Source organism: Amblyomma maculatum, chromosome 10 (assembly GCF_055883805.1).
Source record: "Amblyomma maculatum isolate TAMU_Amacu chromosome 10, ASM5588380v1, whole genome shotgun sequence".
Classification (NCBI taxonomy): domain Eukaryota; kingdom Metazoa; phylum Arthropoda; class Arachnida; order Ixodida; family Ixodidae; genus Amblyomma; species Amblyomma maculatum.
This window is the reverse complement of record NC_139353.1, coordinates 73,559,885-73,580,294: the sequence shown is the minus strand read 5'-3', so window position 1 is coordinate 73,580,294 and position 20,410 is coordinate 73,559,885. Positions and strand designations below refer to the sequence as shown.

The 20,410-nt window shown below is 42.6% G+C and overlaps 1 protein-coding gene across 11 annotated transcripts in view; it reads left to right on the top strand.

Moving 5' to 3' along the window:
* hppy (MAP4K3-like protein hppy) overlaps nt 1–20,410 on the top strand; it is a 168,827-nt gene that overhangs the window by 102,114 nt on the left and 46,303 nt on the right. For 2 of the 11 annotated variants that reach the window (XM_084582965.1, XM_084582964.1), the window contains exons 10-13: nt 51–109; nt 206–294; nt 4,066–4,173; nt 15,172–15,219. In XM_084582965.1, coding sequence (XP_084439091.1) covers nt 51–109; nt 206–294; nt 4,066–4,173; nt 15,172–15,219 — 304 coding nt within the window. Of the gene's footprint in view, nt 1–50; nt 110–205; nt 295–4,065; nt 4,174–15,135; nt 15,220–20,410 lie in introns of all 11 variants that reach the window. The other 9 variants (XM_084582963.1, XM_084582962.1, XM_084582968.1 and 6 more) reach the window with 8 other exon arrangements.

Below are 20,410 nucleotides of genomic sequence, written 5' to 3'. Positions count from 1 at the left end.
TTCGCTGTCACAAGGAGGGCTTGTTGATGGCTTTGTTTGTCTTCCTGCAGTGGACAATGTCAGCTTTGAGCAACGCGTCTTCACGGAGCTTGGTGACACGACTAATCAGGTGAGACAGTGACGGGCTTGGCATTTGCTTGCGGCGGAAATAGCGTTGGGCCCTGTTGTTGCCGACAACTGCTTACCTGAGGAATTTTTCATGCAGAACGCACCAGTGCATAATGGCCAGGGCAACCACTATGACGTGGCAACGGCCTGGATGGAGCGCGACAGTGAAGTGGAGGAGATTCAACGGTCAGTCCGCTTCTCTCTTCCCCAGCTTAATGGCTGTCACGATAGACCAATTGATCATAATAGCGCATATACTATGGCATCGCCAGCTTTGCAGAAAAGGCTTCAAAAAGACTGCACAGTACTAAATTTGTTATACTAGTTTTCTTCAGCATGCTTGCAAAATTTGGTTTTACGAATGCGGAATGTGGTTATATGAGGATCTGTGGTCTTTCCGAACATTAGCATAGTTTGAGCATTAGTAACTGTAAAGCAGCCCTCAGTAGTGTGCTTTAGGGGGAACCACTGATAGCTTGCATCTGTTTTAATACCTGTTGACCAAGGGAAGAACTGGTGGCGCAAAAACATGCTCACCGAACTGGCGTATATATGTACACAATGTATGGGCCGCTCATCATTTCATTGGTAGTGTGAGTTTGTTTTTCCTTTTAACCAACCTCGAACCCTAATCTGAAACTTGTTGCATTATAGTTTATTAACTTGGAACCAGAGTGATCGCCGTCTCCTCAGTGAATTGTCTCGTTTATGATACTGTTTCAGTGTGCTCGCCTGTTAACAATGTCTTTGCTAAAAGTGTAACACATCGCTTATAAATCGTGTGTATTTGCTTGGGAACTTCCGTGTGTGCCTCTGTAGCTTGACTGAGCTGTATAGTGTCTGCTCCTTCTCTTTTCCACTTTGGGAGCACCTTCCGGCAGCATCTGTCAGTTCTGCCAGTGCGTGTTCCGACGTGGCAGTCCCGAGATGTGTCGCTGTACTCTCCTAAGCAGCAGTGTTGCCTTCTGCCATCTGTTCGCTCCCTCCTGGCTGCTGTCCCCTTGCTTTGTTTTTTTGCACCGCTCAACTTTCCCACCTTTCGTGCTGTGCGGATACGATTTGTTGCACTGGGCAGTTGTTATGGAGCTCTGTGCCTTTGTTGTGTCAGCATGCCAAAAACTGGACTTCACATGCTCACTAGTGTCATTGACCTTTGGTAGAGGAGTAATGGTACGCACACGGAAGGACAGGAGAAGACAGGACACGCACTGTCCTGTTTTTTTTGTCCTTCCGTGCATGCCTTTTTATGTGCTATTATTCTCCTTTACCAAAAGCTATGCACTATCTCGTCCAAGGGCAAGCTTTGGTATCATTGAGTTTGCCTCTATTGTAACCTTCATAAAGTTGATGTGTACTGAGCCATTTGCATTTTTAGCTGATTTTAGCAAAATTTACTTTGGCATAATTTTAAGCAGATTAGCTTACAGTTTTGTCGCAAGGTTCAGGTGGAGCTTGGATTAATTTTTGCTATCAGTTTTGTGACAACAAATTCGTCTGTGTGCAACATTTAAAGCAGGTATCCTGTGGTCTCTTATTTTTACTCTCACAGGCAGAAGTACACGTCCTCTAGAGCTTGCCAGTAGTTCATGATGGCCACTCGAGGTGATAGTGTGGGTGCAGTAAAGCTTCGATAACGGCTGATTTTAAATCACACTGACAATTTGTGGAATTTCTGCTGCCCCATAATCTCTGACCTAAATTCTGCTGGACAAATCTTTGCCTTTAATGAACCAATAAACTACAGACCACGTCGAAAGCTTTAACGCGCTCGATGACTGTCACGCACATTTCGGAAGTAACAGCACGTTTCTCAAATAATATGAGTGAATCCGTTTTCCGTATTTTTGCATGCTGTCCTTGTTTTTCTTTCTAAGCCTTAGCCATCATATCCTGCTTTAAAAATTTTCATAAGGCCACAAACGCCTCCACTGCATTGTACTCATGCTTGTGTTGTGTACTTTTAAGCTTAGCGTTGTAACTTGCAGTGGCTGGCTGTCTGTCCATACAGGCACCTATTAATGTGGTAGTTGCGCACACTTTCCAGGGCGTTTTTCTTAAGAATTACTTTTAAGTGATTAGCTCTTATGGCTACAACAATTTCAAACTACAGTAATTGGAGTGCTAAAGTGTCGGGAAGATCCAAGCCCATACATTTTTCTTCCTGTCGTAGTTCTTGCTCACTTTGCTCTCATGGGTGTCACCTTTCCATGAGGAAAACATCATGCTTATGAACTACTGTTTTGGACAGAGATTACATATTAATTAATTAGTTGCCATGCTGCCTTGCTATAAATAAGTCCGTGATATTTCTCTTGGTTTGGGAGAAAAGATGGTAACATTTTGCATGTGGGCTAGATTCGTCCTGTTTATGTTGCCTTATTTTGAAGTTCAGTAGCGGGGAACTGGCGTGCTGCAAAGGGCTGCCTGTTCCCCAAATATTGCTTGTGTTTTGCCGAGGTAGCCCGTTTCTTTGTTTTACCTCTCTGTTTCTTCTGCCTTCTGCGCACTGCTTTTTCTTCCTGGAAAATTCACTTCTCACTCAAATTCTCCAATTTCGAGCGACCGACTCCATCTCATTCCTCGTGTCTTGGAGGCTACTAATTTACTTGTGGGCCTGCTTGCTGTTGAAAAAGCGACTTGCCATAAAAACACGCTTTCGAGAAATACGGGATACCGAATGGATTTAGAGGAACTGAAGAGAAAAGCGTCTTTAGTACTCTCAGCAGTTAGTGCACCAGATGATGACCGCAAAAGCCCTGCATCCGATAACATTTCCTGGACAAAAACAGCCTGCTCCTGCGCATGGTGTTAGACTGGAAAAGGCGTGAGCATCGCACGCCGCATGCTAGCTGGCTGCTCATGCGCTGCTGTTCCGCTTTCGAGCTGAAAGTGGCCTCCTGGTTTTAGAGCAAACTGAGGACCACATCGCTTCCACAATTTCTGGGGTAAATGTGAGCTGCCCTTCTCCTGATGGTGCGTCAAGTTCTTCGATTAAGCTTGTTGGTGCGAGAAGGGAGTGAACTAGCAGTGGAATTTAACGGAACTATTTCATGCCTGGTGCCGGGTGACATTCGACACGAAAACGCATATGCCTTAAAGAGCAACCGCGAAATGTAGTGCAAATAAATATTTTTACTTATCTTTCATCCTTCACATTATACGCGGATGAAAACATTTTTTCCCCTTTTTTTGCTATCCAGAAATTGCACATAATATATGCGGGTTTGTACTATATGCAGGTTTAGGTAAGTTGCTGTGAGCCAGTGGCACAAACCATAACGAATGCAAAGTGTTAAGTGTTACGGTCAGTGTAATCACGGGTGGCATACTAGGAAGGAGCTCGAAACAGCATTATCAGTGCCTTGTAGGCTGCACTACGTGATGCATTAGTTTTTGGGGTGACTGCACAGAACACTAATCGCCTAACTGCGTGAATCAGTGAAATTTATGACTAGTCAATGTATAACAAGGCATACTGTAACGCATTTGAGGCTTATCTTAGCACTTGAGACAGTACTGTGCAAGCCAATGTATGTGTCAGTTCCGATGACAAAACCTCAAGCAAGGCTGCTCATTTGTTGAGCATACAGTGGTGAAGCCTGCAGATGTTAGTGACACTCACCCCATTTTGTATGTCTTACAGAGGAATATCGTACAACCATTAGTACTTGCTTAATGTTATTGCAGACGCCATGTTGCCGTTAGCTGCTTCTGCTTTACTAAAGGGCTCGTAGAGAATGCTGAAAAAGTGGTGTGGTCGATCTCCACAAGCAAAGCTCTGGCCTGGGTGTCCTTTGTTTTGTTTCTTCTTTTGTTTTCTTGCCTTTCCTGCCCTTTATTTTCTTTCTTTGCCTTTCTTCTCTCATTTTCTGCCTTCTGCTCGGCTTCTGCGCTGTCTGCCTCGCTTGGTTGCCAATGGTGGTGATGTGGTGGTGGTGGTGGTGTTGGGGGTGACAGCGCTCGGCCGGTTGCGGCCACAGACGACAGTGCGGATGACACTGAGGCCAAATTTTGTGCTGCCCTCAGGAGCCTGCTGGAGATTGTGGACGAGGAGCTGCGGCACAGGTACCTTTGTCCAGTTACTAACTGCTACTGCCACACACTGTTGCTGCGCTCACGTGCCTCTTCGTCATCCTCTGCTTTCAATTTTTTTTTTCCGTTCTGTGATTGGCATTTCACATTGCGCATTCCAAACTCCCATTTCTGTGTGTTACTTCTTTCACTGTCCTGAACCCCAACTTCCTCTGTTTGCACTATGTTCTGTGTTTTGGAGTTTACTGCTGGCCAATGTAGCCATCTTCATAACCTTCTACGTGCCTGTTTCCACTCCCCTGGTGTGATCTGTGTGTTGCAGGGGTTACTTTGCACCCTTCTGCACTTTTTTGGTGCAATTCTACTTTTTACTCCCTTTTTACTCTTTTACCTGTCATTGTTTTACACCTTGTGTGGTGTTATATCATGTTCTTCACTTGAGCACCCCCTTGCATTGTGTGGCTTTGCTTACAGTATTCACTGCAGTGGCATGTTCATGCATGGGTGCATTTTAGGCTATGTAGTCGCATGCTAGTGTGCACTTTCTCTTTTTTTTTAACACGTCTGAGTGCCTTCTTATGTGCGTGTTTCATTGGACCTTCACTCTTAATGGCATGTTCTGTTACAAGCACCAGAACCTTGGCATCTCATTGGATGGTGCCTGCATTAATAAATCCCTTCCCTCCTTGTCTTGTTGGATGAAGTTGTGTTGTCATTTTGTCCTCAAACCCATTCCTCCTTCCCTCTGCCTCTGTGGTATCCTTTGTTGATGTAGGTTGTTCTTTTTATTTGTAGTTGTTTTGGTCTGTGTTGTCTGTGTCTTGTGTCCATAATTGTTTGGTTGCCTGAACCTGCTTTTATTATTTTTTATCCTCTGTGTCCATGCTTCTGTGTGTCCTGGTGAGCTCCTCTTCACGTAGAACTTAATGCAACTTAATCATTGTCTGCTGTTATTCCAATATCTGTTCTTGCACCTAAAGTGTTATGTAGAATTTGGTTTTGTCCTGCAACTTGCAATATCTTATTCTGGGGGAAACAAAAGTAGGGTTCTCGAAATTTCCAGGTTCCGTTCTAGCATAGTTTGTTTCCATCTTTATGAGTTTGTAAGAGTATTTACCTTTTTTTTTACCTAAGTAAGCAGGTGTGTGAAACGAAGTCATTTCAGAACAAGGCAGAACACTATGAAAAGTTGGAATTCAAGAATACTGCATTCGTGCCAAGTACAAGCACAGTCGAACCTCGCTATAACGAACATGGATATAGCGAATTATCATATAACACAGACTAAAATCGAAGTTTGGTTGTTCTGTGGTTTATTTCTGTTGGAGTTCTTTCTGTATAACAAAAGAAAAATGTCAAAATTTGACGCTATATTGATTATAACCAAGCAGTTTTTTTGCATTATCCAATCCCAGCCGCAGAAGTGTGTTTAAATCGCCCACGCGTCCGCGTGCCGTGTCATTTCGCAGCGGCAAAAAAAAAAAAAAATAAATAAATAAATAAAACAATTAGACTACTGCCAGCGGTTTGTGGCCTCCAAGATCACACCCCCATGCACGGTGATCTCGGAGGTCATGTACGGCCACGGCCGAAGTCAGAACGCCGCCGCCGAAGTGCGTTTAAATCGCCTGCGCGCTCGCGTGTCGCGACATCTAGCGGCGGAGATGAAAACTAGCACCAACAGCTCATGGCCTCCAAGATCCCCACGCACGGTGATCTCAGAGACCATAAACTGCCATAGCCGGACTCGAGCATCATTGCCGCCGCCGCAGCTCGAGTTCGGCCATGCTATGACTGACAGGCATCTGACTGGCATTTCATCACCATTGCCTCATCATGGCGTGAGCCCCGTTCCTCAGCCACTGCGGCCGACACGTACGCACGCACTACGCTCCCCGAGAGACCGTTGCCTTCGTCGTGGAAATTGTACACGGAGGCAACATCCCTTCTTAATATCCATTTGTGCTCCCCAACACGCAAGGAAAAGTGAGATTTTATGCTTATGCTAAGCTTTTAATTAAAAAGTTTTGCATTTCCGCACCTTTGTGCTGCCCATATTAGTGGACATTTTGTTTCGTTGTATTAGCAAACATATTTATATGACTTTGGGTGCGCACTTTTATAACGAATATTGGATGTAACGAAAAAAGTTTCGCGCTTCATACTACTTCGTTATAACGAGGTTCGAGTGGGACTCTAAGGGGACTAACTAAAGGAGAATACCTAGCCGAGCTAGGCTGATAGGTTAGAGTGACATGAGATATGTCATTTTACACATGCTCACACAAAAAAAAAAGAAGCTTTGATGAAAAATGCCAGCTGCCCAAAAGCAAAGTTCACAATGCAACACTACCTCGCAAAATTTTGCAGCGGGGGTTTTGGCCTGCCCTGACTACTTCAATGCTATTTCGATATCAGTGAATCAGTACACTGAAATACATATAGAATGCCGATCTATTGCGATATGGTGTTTGCCTAGAGTTGGGGCTTACAGTCACTAGTGTTGCGTGTAAAAAAAATATTTAGCAGTAGCTTTATGAGTCCTGTAGAAACAGATGCAGTCGAAACTTCAAAAATTATTTTCTCATATTTGTTAACTACTGGCGAGTACTTTAAAAGAAGTATGAAAAAGTGTGTGGCATCGTTTCTAAGTTGACATCTTTTCGAGACCCCAAGATAACTATGTGCGGTTACAGCACTCTGCCCGCTGCATGTGTCTCCACACTGCACAAGCTTCTTGTAGAGTCAGACACGTTACCGCATGCATTACATTTGCGTGTAAAAACAGTCGTTATATTCGGACATCTTAGCTAGCTCTACATGTAAGGCAGTCCTGAAACAGGAGGATAAGTGAGCTAAAATTAACGTTTGTGGATATGCATCATTTGCTTCAAAACATGCAACGTGATGTGCATTTGCATTGGGAACACTGATTTTGGATTCATAGTTTATTTATTTTGAACTCGATAGTAAGGTGATTTGAAAATTGAAGCTTCATTGCCGCCTTGTGTAGTGTAGCTACTCTGAAACTACTCTCCTGATCTCCTGAAGTTCTTGATGGCAATAATGCCTGCCACTTGACACTGTCAAGGGCTGGAACCTTCTTGACCCAACTGCAAAGCATGATGCGCTCCACAATATCACGTGACCCTTGAGGTCGTTTTTAGTGTTATTGCTGGGGAAGGTGTGCTGCTTCGTTTCAAGTCATGTAATGCACACCGTATTGTTTTGCTGATGGCATAGTAATGCAGTATGCTTTTGTATACCTCTAACTGTGGAGCAGCGCTATACGTTAACGCTTCTGTGGTTACTCTAACATGCTTAGTCTTTAAATCTGGTTAAAGGCGAGTTTGGCACAGGTTACTGTCATGTGCCAGTCCAAAATATATGAGCAGATAAATAATCCTGTGCAAGAGCCTTTCGGGAAGAAATGTTCTTTAAAAATTGGCCTTTCTTCACATTTCAAGTAGTGTAATGGAAAAAAAATAAAGTAATGCTGGCTTCATCAATTTTGTTCATACATACATCATTTCTTTCATCTTAGCTTTTTTGTTCTTGTTTTTCTTTTTGTGCTTCTTCTTTTGGAGCTTTTTTTTCTGCATGCTATCAGCATCAATTTATGATTCGGTCTTTGCCTTTTTTTATCACTTTTCAGCGCTTTTATCACTTGTAACCAGTTGCAATTGCCGAGGCTGCCATGCGGCAACATTGTTTCATTTGGACAATCTTGTCGCCTTTCTACCTTTCAGGGGCACACTAATCTGCTCAGTTTATAGGTAGCGTGGAAGCTTGGTACTGAATAAAGTCGAAGCATTCTTGTTTTTTCGTCCAATACGTTCACGCTTGTATCACTGGCACATATTTTCTTTCTATTCAAACCTGCTGTTTTTTGTCTGTTTCACTCATTTGTTTGCTTCTTCGCTCACTGTATTTCTTAGACTTGCAAAACTTAGCCTTATTGGCTCTGTTGGTATTGTTAGGTTTTAGTGTGTTTTATCTTCGTGCTGTGTTTGTGTATGCCCCTTTGTATCGGCCCAATAGTGCATTTTTCGCAAGTATCGCCTTATGTGTTTGTGTTTTCACCTTAGCCCTGACATGTGTCCAGTGCAAGTAGAATCCCCCCCTCTCCCCTTTTTTTCTCACTCGCTCTTTTACATAACCCGTGCATGAATAATGTGGCTTTTTTTCTTTCTTGTTTTTGTTGTTTTTGTTGTTTATGAAACTCATTTATTAGCATTCAAGCACCTTTTAACGTTGACTCCTTTTTGCATATTATGTTTTTATGCCAGCGCAGTGCCTCTTTTATGCTAGCACATCTTGGCTCCTCCTTATGGATAAGCTAAGGTGACTTGTTGGCATTTCCGTGGCAATGGCAATTGGGGTAGACCGCACCCTGTGGCAGCTTGTGAGCTCGCGATGTCTTTTTCTAACTTCTACAGCGACGCCTTACTCTTTGTGTTGTGCTTTCAAAGCAAGCGGTCAATTAGCCTTTTGCAAAGGCATTTGTTTCTTTTTCGTGCTGCATTGTCGTCTCGTGTCTTGCGTATAATAGTTATGGTAAGAAAGGAGTGGAACTGTGCTCGTTTCAGGCCAGGTCAGAGTGCTTAAATGCCGGACTTCAGTTGTCACGTGCAGTTCTGCCATTTGCGAGTTTGACAATGAGCTCAGAAACTGCTTCCTTTCCTTGTCATCTCATCAAAAACAGCCAGACTGTCAGTCAGTTTTGTTTTGAGGCATGTTCAGAATGACTCCCTTGGGGCGATACTGCTGCGTGTGTCGATGATGGAACGAAAACCACTTGGAAAAAAAAAAAGAAAGAGGTGTTGGCACCTTGTACTACAGTCATACTTTTCGTCTTCATTATCGTCATCCTCAGACCATTTGTGTAACTCCAGGATATAGGCCTCTTTCACCTCACCAGAATAAACCTGGGTCTGTACCAGCGTTGACCACATGATTCCAATGAACTTCCTACTCTCAGCTGCCTCACCTGGTTCTTTGCTTTGCGGTGCTACAGTTACCTTGCCTTCGAATCCACTCTGTTGCCCTTCATGGCTTTTGGTTATTTTGCTTTTACATTACATGCTATGCCCATTCCCATTGCTTCTTGATATCGACTAGGACATCTTTAAATTTCGTTCATTCTTTGGCTCACTCTTCCCGATGTGCGCCTCTTGTTGACACTTCTCATCATCTTGCACTGTACTGTGCCCATAACAGACTGTGTCTGGTGTGTGGTGCCAAACAAGAAGTCGGGAAAATTTTGGAGGAGGGGAATTCCTCGTTAAAGTCGAAAGCAGAAAACCAATGAGCTTCACACTTTTCCCGAGTACTTATCCAGCCTCAAAGTGGGCAGATGTGATGAAGCATCGGTTCCTTATCCGTCATCTTTTCAGACAAAGTCATTATCTGCTGTTTTGCTTGTGGAACTCAACCCCATGGCTGAATACTTATATAAGGACCCCATAGCGTTCCATTCCTATTTCCGAGTCCTTAGAGAAATGGCTTTTCTAGCAGAATGTGAAGTTTTAAAGTGTTTGTGTGTGTGCTCTCTCCCTGAATGGAGAGGGCATTCAGAGAGAATTAATTTGTTGTCAAAGAATGCATATGGAAGTGCTTTATTTTTTCGCTGCAGATATGAAGCAATTGTTGAGAGTTACACCAAACGGCATCGCAGATTTGTTTATGTATATATATGTGCTGCTTCTTTCAGTGTGAATTACACACAGAGATTTGTAGTATATCTTGGGCTGAATGCATCTGTTGCAGCCTTGTTGTGGCTGAGGAGTGTCTGCATCATTGTATCTTTGTTTGCACATGTAGTGTGTGTGCTGTTTCAATGTCCTCGCGACACTGGACCTCTTCTGTGCAATTGTGTTGTGACTTTTTTTTGTGGTAGCTGTATGTGTGTGTGTGTGATTGTTTTTTTTTAGAAGCTTATCTGGTGCTGTGCCCAAGACTGCAATGTCATTCTGTGGTAAGGTAGTGGGTAGTTGGCTAGTGAAAGGGCTTGAGGAGCAGAAAGGGGAGGTTCTATCCTTTTTTTCATTTCTAGTTTACATATCTTAAGGCATGTAAGCAAAATTTCTGTGCGTCTAGCACTTCTGCACTCTTCTTTCACAAACATGGTTCGCCCAGTCTGTGAGGAGCTCATCGCGTTACCGTACAATTGTTTTCCTCAATGCCATCACGTCCACTTGTGTTTTTCCACTTTTATGCATATATGTATGTTGTTGCGTTTGTATGTTGCCCTTTTGCACCAGCTGCGACAGCGTCTGTGTAGTCGTCTGCGTTCAGACAGGCCGCAGCTGTGCCCGACTTCGCGTGCCTTTGCAGCTCGAAGTCACGCAGCTGTCCCTTCCATCTTTTTAGCCTTTTTTTATTTCTTGCTTTTTTCATGTTTGCTTCTTTTCATGCGGTGTTTTCTCCATTTGTCAAATTGAGTTGTTTTCCGATCTGATTTTTTTTTTCGCCTTCTGCTTTCTCAAGTGTGAGTTCCCAGGATATTTCCAGTACAACTGCAAAGCAAAGCAGTAGATAATGTGAAGAAAGAAAAAATTAATGAAAGCTCCAGACAGTAATATGAAAAGTGCCTTCAATTACTTGCAGTCTTTCGTTGAATCAGTTTGGAAAGGTATTGAGAGTCCTTTTGTGCTTGCCTATTGTATTCTGGTTTCACAGATGTGCCGTGCTGTTGCTAAAATAGTTTGCATGTCACTCTCTTCTACAGAGAGAGAGAGTAGAATACTGTGTCCTGTCTTAGCTTTGAGTGTGTCCAGAACTGGCTGTCTCACAAATGTGTGTTGGCAACAATGGAAAGCATAAGCTGCAAATGGCGAAAAGGCTCAATTTCATTTCTTCATGCAGCGTCAAGCTGACTCTCTATTTCAGGTATGCTGTGCAAAATCGAAATGTGGCTCTGTTTCTCTTGTCGAGTTGTTGCATTTCCTTCCACTCTTGCTTTAACTCCCTTTGTGTAATTTCTTTCTATATTTTTTTTTTTTCTGAAAGGTAGTTGCACAGAGCGGCTTTCAGAGCACCTGTTTTTAGGGTATGGACATGAAAAATCATATATACTTTTTTTGCTTGCCAGTCGTGACACAGCATGCACTTTTGTTCTCGCACATAACAATGTTCTAGGTTTTTGACCTATTCGCAATTGAAGCTGCTATTATTCAGCCACTCAGTGGAGTGTAGGAGAGCTATCTCATAATAAAAACATCTCGAGCCTGTCAGTTTTTTAGGGCCATCATTGTGCAATAAAAGACATCTTGCCATTGAGCATGAAATTGATTTTCCTTTTTTTCTCAAAATCAGAACTTCTGGTCTCCACTCATTCTCTCTACTTCTCTGCCATCATTGATGCGACCATAGTCATTTAGCATGAAGCAGAGTTCTTAATGGTTTTTTTCATGCAAGGTTTTTCATCTTTGTTTTGTCAGTTTTGTTTGTCAGCCTCGTTTGTCTCTGTGAGTTGTTTGTCTGTAACCAAGTGTAGATATGAGGTCTGTGGCAAAGAAACCATCATTTGCCCACACAAACCGTTGGGGAATATAGGAAACAGTGGGTTGAGACCAACATTTCAATGCATTAGCCACGGGTTATATGTGAGGAGCGTTATCTGAGCGTGTATGGGGATCTGGTGTCTTGTTCAAGCTCGTTCCTGCCAATCAAGGCACATCAAAGCAGTTCTGTAAGTGGTCGGAGAAATTATTTATTGGTGAATTGCATGCTCACAGCTAAAGCTTAAATTTATTTATTTATTTATTTATTTATTTACAGGATACTGCCGGCCTCAGTTTGAGACCTTAGGCAGGAGTGGGCATATCAATAATACATCAAGAAAACGAACATAGAGAAAAACATCGCAAGAATTTAAGTGAGAAGAAGAGACGAAATCCAGCAATAATAATAGTAACGAAAAGTAAAGCGCGACAAAAACAACAAGGCGCGTACACAGCAGCATGACACAACCTCGCATGCTCAGTCACTTGAGCAAGAAACGAAATGTACAAACAATGAAAACAATCATGCATATGAAGCACTCAAGGCATTGTGCACAACGACACGATGGTAATTCTATTTTGCTTCAATACTGTTAAGCATGCCGCAAAATGACTGGACCGTTGGGCATTCCACTGTACTCGAGGTGAGCGCATTCCACTCACGTACTGTCCGTGGAAAAAACGAGTTTTTAAACACGTTAGTCCTGCAAGAAAATTCTTTAATTTTTTTCGAATGATTAGATCGTGTTGGCGCTTAGAAACTAAATTAATATACACATCCTTATCTATTCCCAGCATATCATGATATAGTAGGTACATATATTTCAGTCTGTCGCTATACCGTCTCAATTTTAATGGCTCTAAGTTTGCGTTGTTTAGAAGAACCATCGGAGATACTTGCCAGCTATAACAGTTGAATATAAATCTAACCGATTTTCTTTGAATGCTTTCTAACTGTGTTATGTTTTTCTGGGTATACGGGTCCCATACTACTGAGGCGTACTCAAGAATTGGTCTAATGTACGTTTTGTACGCTAAAAGACGGATTTTTTGTGTTGATTGTCGAAGCGACCTCCTCAAGTAACCACGCTTGCGCATTGCTTTTTTTGAAATATATGACATACGCTCGTTCCATCTGAGGTCAGATGTAATTACGAGACCCAAGTATTTGTAGCTGCTGACCGTGGAGAGAATATTACCGCCAGTGCTGTAAGAAAATTTTAAAGGGTTTCGTTTTCGCGTGATTGACATAGCGACCGTTTTCTTTGCATTCATAGTCATTTGCCATGTGGCGCACCATGCTTCTACACTGGCCAATGATGAATTCAAACAAACCTGGTCACTGCAGTTATTGATTTCTTGATATAGTATGCAGTCATCTGCAAATAACCTTATTTTCACGTTAAACAAAGGCTGGAAGCAAACTTGGCTGGTTATAAAAAATCGCTGGAATACGATGCTGAAGGGGGGCCACTTAATGATAGATTATGTCCATAGATTATTAAAAGATGTCATCAGAATTTCATTGATATGCAGTGAGTATGCAGTGCGTGGGCATCATGCAACTCAGAACAGGTAAATTCAATGTACTAATCAAATTAGACTATGCTAGAATTTAATACACCTTGAGAGCCCTAGCTTATGTTGTTTCATTTTTGCAACACACTGCACACTCGGGCTCTGAGAGATTCAGAGAATGCAAATAGTTGTTGCTTGCGTTACTGCATGTAGTAATGCATGCAACTAAAGACAATATGAAAGAGTGAACCGATTTTTACACGACAGGCAAGTGCGAAACTTCTAGCTCTGTATTAGGGTTGAGATTGCATTGGAAAACGTCCGGCGGATGGAAGGAATCTCTCATCTAATATTGTCTATCTCGGGGAGGACAGAATCCAAGGCCGGCACAACAGTGCAATACAGGTGTTCCCCGACAACACACTTGGCATAAGTGCAAAACGCCGCCGAACATTCAATTTCGTTCATGTCGTGGAGTGGTACTTCTAGCCGGCCAGTGTCATCACTGTTTGTCAGGTCTGCTGATGTAAACATTGCCTAGTTTTGCATACCTCTTTGTCCTAGCATCTAGACAGTGCTTTCTAATTATATACCACTTGTACAGTCTTAGATGGAACTGCGAGGAGGTTTCTCAGTCGTACTGGTGTTGCCACAAGGTGGGAGGCATTGTCGTGCATTTGGCAGTCGAATCTCAGCAGCAGCAACACTCCAACCCTCGTGTCCTAGCCTGTGTTTACGTCAGGCTCGTGTGTCTTGCTAGCATTGGCATGTCATTCTCTAGGTTCTTGTGGCAGTTGTGCTTTGCTGTGCTGTCGTGTCAAGTCGTACTGCTTACTGTCGTGGTGACGTGTTTTCTGTTGGACTGCAGACTGTTGTGTATACACTGCGAAGTCCTGTTTTGTCGTAAAGTTGCTTGTGTCGATGCAAGTCGCCAGAAGGTGCTGAACTTGCTTCACACCAACACGTACCCCAACTAGCATATATTTATTATATGGTGGCTTTGTAATTTTTGTCTTGCTGCCTGCAGAATTTCATGCCAAACCACACTGATATCAAAGTACATGCCTCAATGTGTTTGTGAGGTTTCCTCTGAAAGTATGCCAGCCGCTTTGTACTTGACCCAGAATGTTGACAAGGTGTGTGTGATGGTGCGCCCTTTGAGCTTGAGGAGATCCATATCCATATGCCCAATACGAGAGCTCTGAAACTCACTTTCAAAATTTCTGGAGAAGCAGAACTTCCGTATGAGTCTTGTGATGTGCTCTGGCAGCATCTTCTGTCCCTGGTGAAGAAGCCCAAGGTCCTTTGATGATGTCTGTGACGTGTTCTCACCGTTTGATTTTGTTCAGTGTTCTCGTTTGGTGTTTCCTTGCACTGTTGTTCTGTCGTTCAATTTTTTAGGTTTCACTGTCTTCGTTTTTGTGAGCATGAAACATTTATTCAGCGTGTGAGGGCTTTCCTCTGCGTCTTGCGGGTTCTTTTGGGGGACTTTTCATTTTAAGGCGAAAGTGACTGTCCGCGGAATGCATGACCAGAAGACATATCTAAAGCCAATCCAACACAATTGACATAAGAGAAAAAAAAAAGAAGACAAAAATCCAGTCGTGATGTGATAACTTGGCATTAGTGCCTTAATGACATTGCATAATGACTAGCCACATTAGTCATAGCCAAGAATCCAATCCAGTATTCACATAACGAGCCAGTACCAAATCAAGTCATGAATAATTGGCTGTGATGCATTTATGACAATGCACAATGACTTGTGACATGAGTCATAGCCCTATTCAAGTCATAGTCAGTAATGCAAATTACAATCCACATAACAAGCCAACCAAAGCTAATGCAATAGCCCCTGTGCACACCTTGAATTTTTTGTGTGTGACCTTTTCGTACAGGTGGTGTTGTTGTGTGTGTGGACGTTCTTTTTCTCACAGCGTGCGCACGCATGTGCTGCTGTGTGTGCGAGCAGGTGCTCACACAGTGCGCCCGCCGGCCTTTCGTGCAGGGGTCACACTGAGAGGTTGTCTGACCGGGACCTCAAGTACTCGCAACAGTAAGCGTTTGTTGCACGCTGCCTCCACAGCTTCCTCCTCATGCAAGCGACGGGTGCGGGGTGGATCTGGACTGGTCTTGTTTACGTCTTGCACTAACAACACTAACAACCTGTTCATCAGTCCAGCCCTCCTCCACAGTTGTTTCTTTTTTTTTCTCACTCATTTTGGTTTGCATTCTGTTTCACCAGTTCCGGTACCAGAAACCATGCAGCTGTCACTTAACACTGTAGTTAGTTGTTATAGTTAATCCCATAAAGCGATATGGACAGAATTCATTCATTGGAGGGGGTTTTAGCTTAAGCTAACCCTATAGTTAGTTGTTATGGTGAATGTCATAAGATGAAGTCGACAGAATGCATTCATTGGAGGGGGCTGGCTTTCAGTTTGAGCTAGCAAGTATTTGCCCTAGCCAACTTCGACCACGTCATCATGATCTTATACCATGTTTATGAAAAGCATACTCTTGGCCGGTCAGCTGTTGGTTATAATTATGTATTCTTGTTGAGCAAGAAATTCCGCAGTTAATAATATTTCTACCTGTATTTGGCCTATAATCTCATCCCATCTCAGATTCTTCAGTTCAAATTTACTAGGCTTCATGCTCTGCAGTAAACTAGTGACAAATGCTGTGGGCCTAGCAGTGAATCAACCAAGCACATTTGTGCCTTTTCCTTTGTGGCCAGTGTTTAAAGCCCTCACAGTTACAGAGCATTAATATCCATGTTACGAACTTAACTACATGTGGACATGTATATATTTCATGTTATGTGAAGCTTACATCGCTATACATTTCACGTGAGGTGAATTTATGTTTATGTTATGAAAACATATACTTTGTCATACACGTTATGCTGTGCAAAGGCTGTCACGGAGTTTTTTTTTTCAGGGGTTTCGCTAGCTTAAATTTTTTTGCTGTTGGTAGCGTTACTTTGGCTGCACATGTTACGGCTCAAGCCTTCGGGGAAACACTACTTGCAGAAGTAAACTTGAAGAGGCTGCAGATGCAGAAGGAAAGCTACCAGATGAAATCAACACGATGAGCTCGTAACTAAGGACCACATATTATAATCCTCAATTGCAGTGTGTCAGTCCGGGCCTGTTCAGATCAGTTGAAAGGGCAAGCACTTTCAAGAGGTTTCTAAGTTCTCTATTGCTGTGAAAACTAGACCCGCTCCTTTAGTGACAGCTGAGAAGTCTTGTTTCTGCAACTGAGCAAATTCTTGAGGCACAATCTGGTTTTGGGTACTCGGCCACTTTGTTTGCGCAGTTTTTGCTTTGAATGTCGTGCCAGAGCAATTGATGCCATGCTGCTTTGTTTTTTGTTGTTTTTTTGCCAGCGCTGCTTTTTGCAGCTTCCTGACTTTGTGCTTTGAAGCAGTGGCCTCGCTCGCTTGTTTTGCCCCTTATTCGAGTCTTGTTTTGCTGCTGTGCTCCAAGATGCTTTCGTTCATGTGGACCTATGGTCTGAAGCCGGTGGAGGTCTCCTTGCTTTGTGTGCACGGGCAGGAAAAAAAAAAATGAATTATTAGTATGTGCTTTCACATTTTCTCTTTACCTGTAAATGTGTAGCATCTCAAGCAGACCTTTCACATTTTCTCTTTACCTGTAGATGTGTAGCATCTCAAGCAGACGCCGATAGATTGTACGGTCTAAGTTTTGCATCATTAGTCATCCTCCCAGCAACGCAGCAAGTTAGTCATAGCAGTGCACAAGCTTTGCAGTAAAGAAAATTGAACTTTATGCCTGAAATCTCCTGCATCCTTAACATAACCTGGTGCTTTGTTACATGAACACGAAAATTGATATTAACATTCACAGGAACAATGTGAAGCTATGAAAGGCAGCAAGAGGATATGTTTTTCTTTTTGTATTTTGTAGTCTCACAGCTTAATTTATCGTTTCTTTACAATTGATATGGTGAAGGGTCTGTACTGACTGAAATGCATGGTCTGCGCTGCATTTTTGGGAGATGGTTGCCAACACTGGGAGGCACTCATTGCGTAACATTGTTTGGCTGTGCAACTATACTCGCGGACAATGTTTCGTGGCTATGCACTCAAAGCTACAGATCCGAAATTCACTGCTTAGCGGAACATAGTCTCTTCAGAAATTTTGCGGATCCTTGATCTGGAATAATAGAACATGTGCAGGATGTTCTAAAATCTGCACAAAACATCATGCAAATTGAAGCCCCTCAATAAACTACGTTCATTGAGGGGCTTTAATGCAAATGCGATTGTTGCGCCATCTGTCAGGAATCCGGCCAAGCGTACGTTGGGGTCTTCTGCTGCAACTACCCACCGGCTTCAGTACGCTTTTGCGGTGCGCTTGTTTGGGCAACATACTTAGCGTGGACTATTCATTAACTGCAAATTTACGTTCATTTAAGGCTTCATTAACATAAGGAAGCTCATTTTTGCATCATTGGTGGCTCGAAAACTATTATTGCAAGTAAAGGCAGAACTGCAATCGAAACCATAGCTGAGGCCAATTATGCCAGAATGGCTGATGTAGTAGCACCAGGACCAAATCTCCGCCCCTTTAGTCTCGGCTGCATAGTCGCATAAAGCTGTCCGGAAGTGTAGTTTGATATGCAGCGAGAAATTTATGCACAGTTGTGCTTTCATAGGTCGGCATGTCAATGGCACTTAATGAATTGTGCATCTGCCTTCGTTAGTAGCATGCATGTACGATGGAGACGTGGGTGTGTGTACTTTCTCTGTCAATTCAGTGCACGTGGGTTGGCAACTAACCATTGTGCTAACTTGTTTGGTCGTGTACTGTGCTAGTGATATTCTTGGGTTGGGGTTGCTGTTAAGGCCAATGGGTTATCTTCTGCATGGTCTTGAAGCAATACCGTTTTAGATTGTGTGTTCAGCGTTTTACTTACGGGGGAAGTTTTATTGAGAAGTTTTTGTTCAATGATGTTTTGTGTTTCTTTCAAGGTAATTTGTACTCTCTTCTAACTATTCATGGCATTCTTCTGAGCCTTTTACATGCTTGCAGGATGAAATTGGGAGTTATGAATTCAAAGCAGACTGAATTGTACTCCTTCTAATTCGTTTTTTTTTTTTTTTTTTTTTGTGCTATTGCAATATTTGCAAGTTGTGAACAACTTCACTGTGTTCAGCAATATAGTGTGATTTGCCTGGACGGGCGAGGATAGAAACATGATGCGCTTGGCTTCTTGCTTTAGTTTCTTTTGGTTGTGTTCACCTTTAGAGCTTGATAGTGCATGTTTCATTAAGGTTTAGAAAGCTCCCTTCAGCGAGTGTAGAGAAGTTTTTCGTTGTGAACTAATGCATTTCTTCTGTGACCTGCATTATCATGCTACCGTAATTGATTTTTCCATCTAATTAAATGATCAGGCCCAGTTGGATGGGTCAGCCTTAGCACTTAATGTTCTTAGTATATTTTGTGGCATTTATTTTCTTCGGTTACTTCAACTTTTAGAATTGCTGTCTGGATTTGGACACATCTTCAAGTTGCTAGTTGTTGACGCATCTGGGCTTCAGGGACTGCTGGGCAATGAGCTTCTTGTAAGAAAGAGGGATAGCCGAAAACTTAATGGATATATGGGTGACAGTAATGTTTACAGTATATATTGTGAATATAGCCAACATTGAGAAATTCATTACTTTGTTTTTACTAGCACTCTAGTTGGCTTGAAGCAGAAATTTTTTTGTAAACGTGTGTAAAGGAACATTTCGTTCAGTGAAGTCTGTCGTGGCTGGCCAGCAGGAATAAAAAGCAGAGGTTTACGCTTTATTGCTAAAATGAGAAAAGTGGTTCTTTTTTAGTTAAAATCTCCATAATGCACATAGTTTGCAGGCTTGTCTCTTGCAAATTTCTTGCAGAATGCAATTGGTACAAAGATTTAACAGAAGACACGCTTGTTATTGTAACGTTTATAGAATGCAGCTCTTAACTAGTGGAATTCATTTGAAAACTGCTTTGGGTACATTTAATGTGTGCTTAGCATGCCTCCATATTCCCAGTTAATGTTACTTGTTAAATTTATTAACCGGGCTACTTGTTGTTCACTTCATGTCCCTCCCTCTTGCACTGAACAACCTTATTAGATTTCCAAGATGTCATTTTTATAGAAAAAGATCAATTTTGCTTTTTTTTTTTCACGGTTTTTGTGTTCTCTGGAGGCCTGTCTCCCATTAGGTGCCCTTTGGGCTTGATTGTCAAACCTGCTTTTAAGATCTGAGATATTTGGGTGAGGCAGTTTGACCGACCTACCTACCTGTGAAGTGACATTCTTTTTATCTTGCACATTATACTCATAGCCAACTCGCTGTTTGGCTTGGCTTGTTTCTATTAATCATTTGTGTTGTGTCAACAGCCTGCTTGTCCTGTTGCCTTGTACACGTTTTCCTAAGCCACGTGCCTTTACTGCTTTCTTTGCTGCCTCTGAAGTGTGTTCTCGCTTCTTGTTTGCCTTCCTCTTTTGCTGGCAACACTGCTTGCTTAATTAACTGCGGTGATTGGCTTGTGGCATTCCTGCGGGCTCCTAGGCCTCTTATAACATCCAGTGCACTGTAATGCTGCTTCTAACATCTCTGGGGCTGTACGCTTTCACACGCGCTGTGCTTTGAAGTTCACACTGGTATGCCTTTGCATTCATGGTGCTTTTTTTTTTTTTTTTTTTTTTCATTGCTACTTGCCATCTCTCACTTCATCTCTGCTCTTGTTCACTGCACTTCTGCTTTCAGCCAGTTCTGGCCTTGGCTTTGGCCTGTTTTTCTTTGTGTGTTGTGTTGCAAACTGCAAAACACTTGCATTTGTGCACATTTTCTTTGCTTGTGTGCTTCTAAGGGTTGACTGTAGATGACTGCATCACTTGTTTTTGCCATCTACCTGCTTTTATAGGGCCCCCTACCTTGCTCAAACGTTAGTGTTGCCTTACTGTTAACTAGTACTCTGATTGCGCTTGTAACACAAGATACGAGGCATGACGTTATGAGGTTCCTTGTTAGCCAGTTTTCCGCTTGTTTCCTCTCTCAACTTCCGTTTGCTCTAATTAGCCTTGCTTTCATTTACTGTAGAGATATAAGATGAAACGGGATCAAACCTATCTTGGAGCAGCGTGTGAGTGAGCGTATCCCTTGTACTCAACTTGTACTTCCTCTGACACTTTCTTTTAACATTTCTGAGCGCATCAGTTTATGCCAAACACACTTA